Source organism: Tupaia chinensis, unplaced genomic scaffold, assembly GCF_000334495.1.
Source record: "Tupaia chinensis unplaced genomic scaffold, TupChi_1.0 Scaffold148065_1, whole genome shotgun sequence".
In the NCBI taxonomy this organism is placed as follows: domain Eukaryota; kingdom Metazoa; phylum Chordata; class Mammalia; order Scandentia; family Tupaiidae; genus Tupaia; species Tupaia belangeri.
The window spans coordinates 587,246-594,952 of record NW_006207915.1 but is presented as its reverse complement, the minus strand read 5'-3'; the positions used below and the strand labels follow the sequence as shown (position 1 = coordinate 594,952).

The 7,707-nt window shown below is 56.3% G+C and overlaps 1 protein-coding gene across 1 annotated transcript; it reads left to right on the top strand.

Moving 5' to 3' along the window:
- The first annotated feature begins 305 nt into the window (after nucleotides 1-305).
- Nucleotides 306-7,250, top strand: LOC102498372 (C-C chemokine receptor type 1). The gene is made up of 2 exons (XM_014584879.2): nucleotides 306-786; nucleotides 4,825-7,250. Exon 2 carries the CDS (start codon nucleotides 4,836-4,838, stop codon nucleotides 5,901-5,903), a length of 1,068 nt encoding a protein of 355 aa, XP_014440365.1. The 5' UTR covers nucleotides 306-786; nucleotides 4,825-4,835; the 3' UTR covers nucleotides 5,904-7,250.
- The last annotated feature ends 457 nt before the right edge of the window (nucleotides 7,251-7,707 follow it).

Genomic DNA, 7,707 nt, shown 5'->3' with positions numbered 1-7,707 from the left:
ACAATGGCCTTCAGTACCAGCTGACCCCAGGCCCCTTTGCGAGTGCAGAGACGTGCGGACACGGCGTCCTGCCTCCATCGCGAGTGGGCGGCTGGGATTTGAACGTGGCCTGTGTCTGACTGCTGCGTAAAACAGCAGGGAGGGATCAGAACGGGAAGCCGTGACCCACGCAAGAGCCCGGTACCCCTGCAGGCGGAGGTTCCTCTTGGTAAAAGCACCCTGTGGGGTGGTGGGCAGGGCCTGTGGGCGTGCGGTCAGCGGCGGAGGGGTAGGGGGCGCCAAAGAGAAGCTGCTGCCTCTCCCAGTGTGTCAGCCAGAGTTTTGAGGAACAGGACTCAGGGCTTAAATCCCTCCATAGGTACTCTTTAAAAAAAACTCTACCCGCTGACCACAAGCACTCTGCCCTGCCCCGGCACCACATCCACGTCCAGCCCCATTGCTCCACAGGTTCAGGGACCGCCTCGCTGCCGCTGTCACCCAGCCCCACTCCCCAGCCCCTTTAGGGCAGAGCCCGAAGGGAGAAGACCCAGAGGGCAGCACGCTGAGCAGAGGAAGCCCTCCCAGCCAACGTGACCTGAGCCCGGCCACTGGTGAACGTCGTGAGCACTCGTGGGCACCCAGCCATACGAAGAGAACCTTGCCCCCTTGTCATTCTGAAAGACCGTGAAACCAGAGTTTTATCTCCATCGGCTCACAGGAAGCTGAGCGCTTCCTACTCGGTCAGGGCCTTGAACCTGCATTCACAAACACCCAGAAAGACACCGGACAGAAGCTCTCGGAACCAGAGTAAGTGGCCCTTTTCTCTTCTTAGCTACTGCTGTGGGCGGTCTTGTTTGGAGGCATGAAGAAGCCGGGTTGGGGGGATTCTCTGAGAGTGGGGTAAGCCCACTGAGATCTGTGAGGTGGTCACCTGTATGTCAGCACCAATGAAGAGGGGGTGCGCAAGGCCGGGTGGTCAGATACAAAACAGATTTTTGCTAAAAAGGAAGTGTTCTTGAATGGTTGGTGCTGACGGATTAAGAAAAGCAGTCCTTAAGGGACAGGAAATGCTTTCTGTGGAAAACTCTTCAAGAAGAAATTACTTGCCAAATTTCTGCATGTAGAAGAAAAACATGGTACATGAAGAAGTAGCAGGAGGGAAATAATAATTAAGAAAAGAAAAAGAAAACTTCACACATGCAGTGGTGATTTGATACCAAACCAGTTTCTCAGGAAGGTTAGAATGTCAGGACCCATTTATGCTCAAAGCGGAGAGTGGGGTTTCACCGCCTGAAGCTGGCTAGGTGACCTCTTGGGAGGATCCATTCTGTTCTCCTCAGGGAAGAATTTTGTTCTAAGACAGAGGGTCAGTAGTTACTTGCAGGCATCAATTCAACTATTTCTCCATAGGGGGTCTTAGAGAGTCAAAGATTTTTCACAGTTGGAAACTCCCAGAAGTTCGCATGGCCTGCCACCAGGCTGCCACTCACTGATCCTCTGTTCCCACAAGGAGTGGCAGGGCAGCCCTGAGCTATTCAGACTACGGGGACAGAGCGCTGAGAAAAGCGCTGATCGTACTGTTGTTGATTTCCATGGTGTAAACACTCCTGCGATGGTCAAATTCAACTGCCACTGTGCGGAATGTGGACTGGGAAGAAATGCATACGATTAGCTCTTATGAACAGTGCACACCGGGGGTGGCTGACTTTACCATGGCAGGCTGCCCTCTCTGCTCAGACTCACCCGGCGCCGAGGCTGGAGGACACCAGCCCTGGGAGGGCCCAGGCTCCAGGGCTAGCTCTACCTGCCACGCAGTGACCTGGGGGCAGACTTCCGCAGCTGGCAGCCTGGATGGGAATACTGTCCTGTGGTTTCCCCTCCAACACCCACGTCCCGTTCATTCCCTTTAGGACCAGCATGCCCTGCAGTTGCATGGTGCCTGACGAGTTGGAGAAACAGCAAATGGAGTTTGGGTGGGGGGGAGCAGTAGGCACAATGGCACCTGAATACGCTGATTCAGCTTGCCTTTGCCCAAAGTCCTCTCTGTCTCTGTCTCTCCAGTGAGTGCACGCACCCTATAGCAAAAATCTCTCTTAGAAGAATTTTGTTCTAAGACAGAGGGTCAGTAGTTACTTGCAGGCATCAATTCAACTATTTCTCCATAGGGGGTCTTAGAGAGTCAAAGATTTTTCACAGTTGGAAACTCCCAGAAGTTCGCATGGCCTGCCACCAGGCTGCCACTCACTGATCCTCTGTTCCCACAAGGAGTGGCAGGGCAGCCCTGAGCTATTCAGACTACGGGGACAGAGCGCTGAGAAAAGCGCTGATCGTACTGTTGTTGATTTCCATGGTGTAAACACTCCTGCGATGGTCAAATTCAACTGCCACTGTGCGGAATGTGGACTGGGAAGAAATGCATACGATTAGCTCTTATGAACAGTGCACACCGGGGGTGGCTGACTTTACCATGGCAGGCTGCCCTCTCTGCTCAGACTCACCCGGCGCCGAGGCTGGAGGACACCAGCCCTGGGAGGGCCCAGGCTCCAGGGCTAGCTCTACCTGCCACGCAGTGACCTGGGGGCAGACTTCCGCAGCTGGCAGCCTGGATGGGAATACTGTCCTGTGGTTTCCCCTCCAACACCCACGTCCCGTTCATTCCCTTTAGGACCAGCATGCCCTGCAGTTGCATGGTGCCTGACGAGTTGGAGAAACAGCAAATGGAGTTTGGGTGGGGGGGAGCAGTAGGCACAATGGCACCTGAATACGCTGATTCAGCTTGCCTTTGCCCAAAGTCCTCTCTGTCTCTGTCTCTCCAGTGAGTGCACGCACCCTATAGCAAAAATCTCTCTTAAAAAAAAAAAAATGTCCCCCGAAACGAGTCTCATGGGGTCAGCCTCGGAGCAGCTGTGTGTCGTGTGCTGTCAGCCTGCCGCCCCGAAAGTGCCGACGTCAGCCTGCACCGTCTCCGTGTCAGCACGAGTGCAGCAGAACTTGGAAACTGCCAGCACAGCTTCGGCAGGGCCGGCAGGCTGGGTCTCCGTGCTAAGAGGCTGATCGGGTGGAGGCAGGTCTAGGGCTGGCAGAGGGAGCTGCAGGAAGGTCCTTGGAGGGACCTGAGAGGACCCCGCCTCCCACCCCAGCAGAACAATCTCCCCTTCCTGCTGGAGGGCTGAATTTCCAATGGCCACTGCACGCATGGGAAAATTGTAAGCAGGGAACATCTTCAAGGAGGGTAGAAGGAAACGCTAGAGGCCCAAGTTGCAGACAGGGATTACAAAGTTGGTGGCACCTATGATACTGATCGGGATTGAGATAGATCGAATCAGACGGAAAATTTCAAAGGGTCACTCACTGGACGGGACCGTCACTGTTCATCATTGTCAAGAAAAATCACTTTGCATTTTAACTACTAGGAGACCTGGCAGGGGAGGTTAGGGGGGGCAGGATGCAAGAGGCAGAATAGGATTGGGCTGAGGACAGGCCTCAGAGGAGGGTGACTGCAGGGAGGGAGGTGCCCTGCTGTTTCCTGGGGACTTGGCAAGTGCCGGAGGCCAGGGGCCTTCCAGTAGCCCTGCGGGGTAAGAGTTCCTTTTCCACGTTCCACATTACACCGGAGGGGCTGAGGCTCAGAGAGGTAGATGCACACAGTTCAAGTCACACAGCTGGTAGTTACACTGGAGCACCCACTCCCTTTGGAGAGGTATCCTCAATAAGTGATTGGAAAGGATGCAAAAGAGAGCCGAAAAGCAGGGGCCGGGGGAAGACCCGACCAGCAGGGCATCTGGGAGTCTGTTCTTGTTCTGTGTTTGTTTCAAGGCAGGCAGGGTAAAAATAGCTAAGAGCTTATTTCTGCAGAATCCGGCACCATGTGACAACGCCTCACGGCTGAGGCTGTTCTGAGCCCTCCTCCCGACTCCACTTTGCCCTTACTCGGTTACCCCCTTCTCCCGGCCCATGCTGGCCTCTGAATCCTCCCCATGGCTCTCACAGAAGGTCTACGGAGTTAACCGACGTGGGGTGGCCTGGGCCATTGTGGGGCTTCCCTCAGAGTCTCAGCCACAGCGGCTGGGGTGGACCTGCTCGAGGCGACATGGCTGCACCACTGCGGTTTGGGGCACAATAATGTTAGCATTGGGAGACATCCTTGGCCCTGCCTACTGAATGACATTACAAGCCCCAGTCTTTGTGACAACCCCCCAAACTTTTTTTTTCAAGCGCTTCTCCCCACTGAGAGCCTTTTTAGAGCAGAAGATCTGTAAGTTTCTGACCCTTCACCAGGACGGTCTCCTTCCCAGGGTCCTCCGTGGGCTCCACAGTGCAGGGTGCAGTCCCTATGATGGGAGGCAGGAAAGCTGAGTGTTCTGTGGCCTGGGCACAAGGGCGTACCACCTGGGTTTGCCCTCGCTCTCGTTCTCACAGGACGTGTGCCCGTGGGCACGTTTCCTAACCACTCCGACCTCGGTGTCGATGGCTGCCCCCGAAGGGCCGTCGCTGCCAAGTCCAAGCCCAGCCCTTGGGCCGCGCTCAGACAGTGCGGGCTGCGGACTGCAGTGAGGGCTCCTTTGGCCTGTGCTCTGCACCCCGCGGACTCATCCTGAGGGCACTCATGGCGAGGGACTGCCTGTGCCTGTCAGTCATGTGTTAATGGCCTGCACCCCGTCAGGCTGCAGTCCCAGGGCTTGGGCCTCCCTTCCTTACGTCACTCCCAGAGCACGGCACACAGTAGGCCCTCAGCAAACACTGGTCAAGTGGTTGCAGACATGTACCACGGCTGGTCTTTGCTAGCTAGAGCCCAGGGCTGTTGACGGCCAAGGACATACAGAAACCATTCTCTCTGACCCACAGGAGACGCCGACATGGAGGTTTCGGTCCCCACCGAGGACTACGGCATGACCACAGACTACGACTATGAGGACACGACCCCGTGCACGAAGGTGGACGTGAGGAACTTCGGGGCCCAGCTGCTGCCCCCTCTGTACTCCCTAGTGTTTGTCGTGGGCCTGGTGGGCAACGCCCTGGTGGTCCTGGTGCTCCTGCAGTTCAAGAGGCTCAAGAGCATGACCAACATCTACCTCCTCAACCTGGCCGTCTCCGACCTGCTCTTCCTCTTCACGCTGCCCTTCTGGATCAGCTACAAGCTGAAGAATGACTGGGTGTTCGGGGACGCCATGTGCAAGCTGCTCTCGGGGCTCTACTACATCGGCCTATACAGTGAGATCTTCTTCATCATCCTGCTGACGGTCGACAGGTACCTGGCCATCGTGCATGCCGTGTCCGCCCTGCGGGCCCGGACCGTCACCTTCGGCATTGTCACCAGCGCCGTCACCTGGGCCGTGGCCATCCTGGCTTCCATCCCGGGCTGGTACTTCTCTGTGTCACAGTGGGAATTCAGCCATTACACCTGCAGCCTGCATTTCCCGCACGAAAACCTGACCAAGTGGAGACAGTTTCAGGCCCTGAAACTGAACCTGCTGGGGCTGGTGCTGCCCTTGCTGGTCATGATCGTCTGCTACACGGGGATCATAAACATTCTGCTCAAGCGGCCCAACGAGAAGAAGGCCAAGGCCGTGCGTCTGATCTTTGCCATCATGATCATCTTCTTTCTCTTTTGGACGCCCTACAACCTGACTCTGCTCGTGGCTGTGTTCCAGGAGTTCCTGTTCACCGATCTGTGCAAACAGAGCCGACAGCTGGACCTGGCCATCCAGGTGACCGAGGTGATCGCCTACACGCACTGCTGCGTCAACCCGGTGATCTATGTCTTCGTCGGCGAGCAGTTCCGGAAGTACCTGCGCCTGCTGTTCCACAGGCATGTGGCCAAGGGCCTGGCCAAGCGGCTCCCCTTCCTGTCCACGACCAGGCTGGACAGGAGCAGCTCCATGTCCCCCTCCACGGGCGAGCACGAACTCTCTGCTGGGTTCTGACTCAGAACGCTGGAGACCAACCCAGGACTCAGGGGCGGTGACCTGCCAGGTGCACCAGGACACGCAGAGGAGGCAGCCGGGCGCCCCCACCTGATTCTGCCCCCAGCACAGCGTGCGCTCACAGCCACGTGGGGTGGGAGGGAGCCTAGTGGCAGCCATGCTAGGCCAGCTCTGGGGCTCGAGTATGCCCTGCTGGGAGAAAGATGAACGCATGACACGGGGTGTTCCAGACACTGGGGCAGCGGTGCCAGGGAAGGGCTTGGGCCCAAACAGGACTTTCGGCCTGTGAACATTAGCATCTGTGTACGCACCAAGCCCCGCAGCGCCCACCCGCCCCCGCCTCCACCACCGATGGACTTGGAAATAGTGATTCCCACTAGTGACTCTACCCGGAGCCCCAGAGCCAACTGGTAACCCACAGTTGCCCCCGCGCCTCCCCGCTCAGGGCTCGGGCTCTTAGAAACCCTGGAGAATCGAACTCAGAACGGAAAACCCTGGGGCTAGTGGGAAACAGGACTGGGCACTGTTGTGGACCACGGGGCTAAGAAAGCCATAACATTTTGAGATTTGCAAAAATCAACTGACTCAGGCATCAGGCTCAACACAGACCTTAGGAACGGTGCTGTGCTCGTCAGAGTTCCCTGGAGGAGGGCACTCCTGCCCGCCGTGTTCCTTTCGTTCCGTGTCTTCCTGTAAGCTGGGTGACGCGTGGGTAAATTCTGATGGTGTTATTGCACAACCACCAACAGGGGAAAGGGTTGCTTTTCCTCCTTTGGTTCTCCATCTAAGCTTCCCGGTTTAGTGATCAGAGTTCTGACGGCCACCCTACACCTATCAGCGGAAAAATGACCTGCCATGCAAGCTGGTGGCAGGACAGCGTCCCCCAGGAAGATGGTTGCCCTTGGCAGGAGGCTGAGGTGGGGTTCTACCCCGATGCAGGAGGTGGCCTGCGCTCAAAGTAGCTTGTTTACCCAAAATGCCCTTAACACTCCATCTGGAACCACGGGCCCCTGTTTATCTGTCTGTCCCTTTTCCTTCAGACATATAGTTCTTTAAAGTCATTTCCTAATAACAAAAATTGTTTCTAGATAGCTTAAAACACAAAGGAGAAAAACTCCAAACATCAAAACCATCCACAATCTCACTACCCCAAGACAACCTCCGTGCATTTTTGGACAGATTTTCTTTTCGTTTCATTGAGTTTTCTCCCTGCGCTTGTTTACAACGATCGTAATGCCCGACTCGACGGTACCCAGCGCTCTGCTGTGTTTGTGATCCTGTTTGTGTTTGTGTGCTGTGATCGCTTTCCCGGGTCAATAAACAAGAGCACTGTGTTTGGGGCCTGTACTGCTGTCTACCGGGCTCACTCTAATTTCCTCCGCCCGTTTCGCATTCTGGCTTGCACTAACGACAGTGACCTGCGCTCTGCTCTACTCAAAGGGAGCTCTTTGAGCCCCGGGAGAAGCCGAGGCATGGGCGTGTCCGTTCTTGCAGAGGGCTCAGCTCGGAGAGGCAGACGGGCACAGGGAGGCCAGCAGAGCCCAGGCCAGGAGCTGCCGCGGAGCTCAGAGCCACGGCTGCACTTGATAGCAGGAGGGACTTGACCCACTGGGAGCCATCCTATGACGGTAAGTACCCCGCGGGGTGACACAGTGGCACCCTCTGGCCGACCCCTGTCCTCTTTTGGACACTAGAGCTGTGTTCTCACCATGCCACCCTTCCCCTTCAGGGGTGTTCTTCTGTCCCTGCCTCATGACAGGTTGGAAACTTTTCTCTGTAGGAGACAAGGTCACCCTTCCCTGGG

Bases quoted from the DNA above. Each gene is read 5' to 3' on its own strand.
- LOC102498372 (XM_014584879.2), top strand. From the start codon at position 4,836: ATGGAGGTTTCGGTCCCCACCGAGGACTACGGCATGACCACAGACTAC.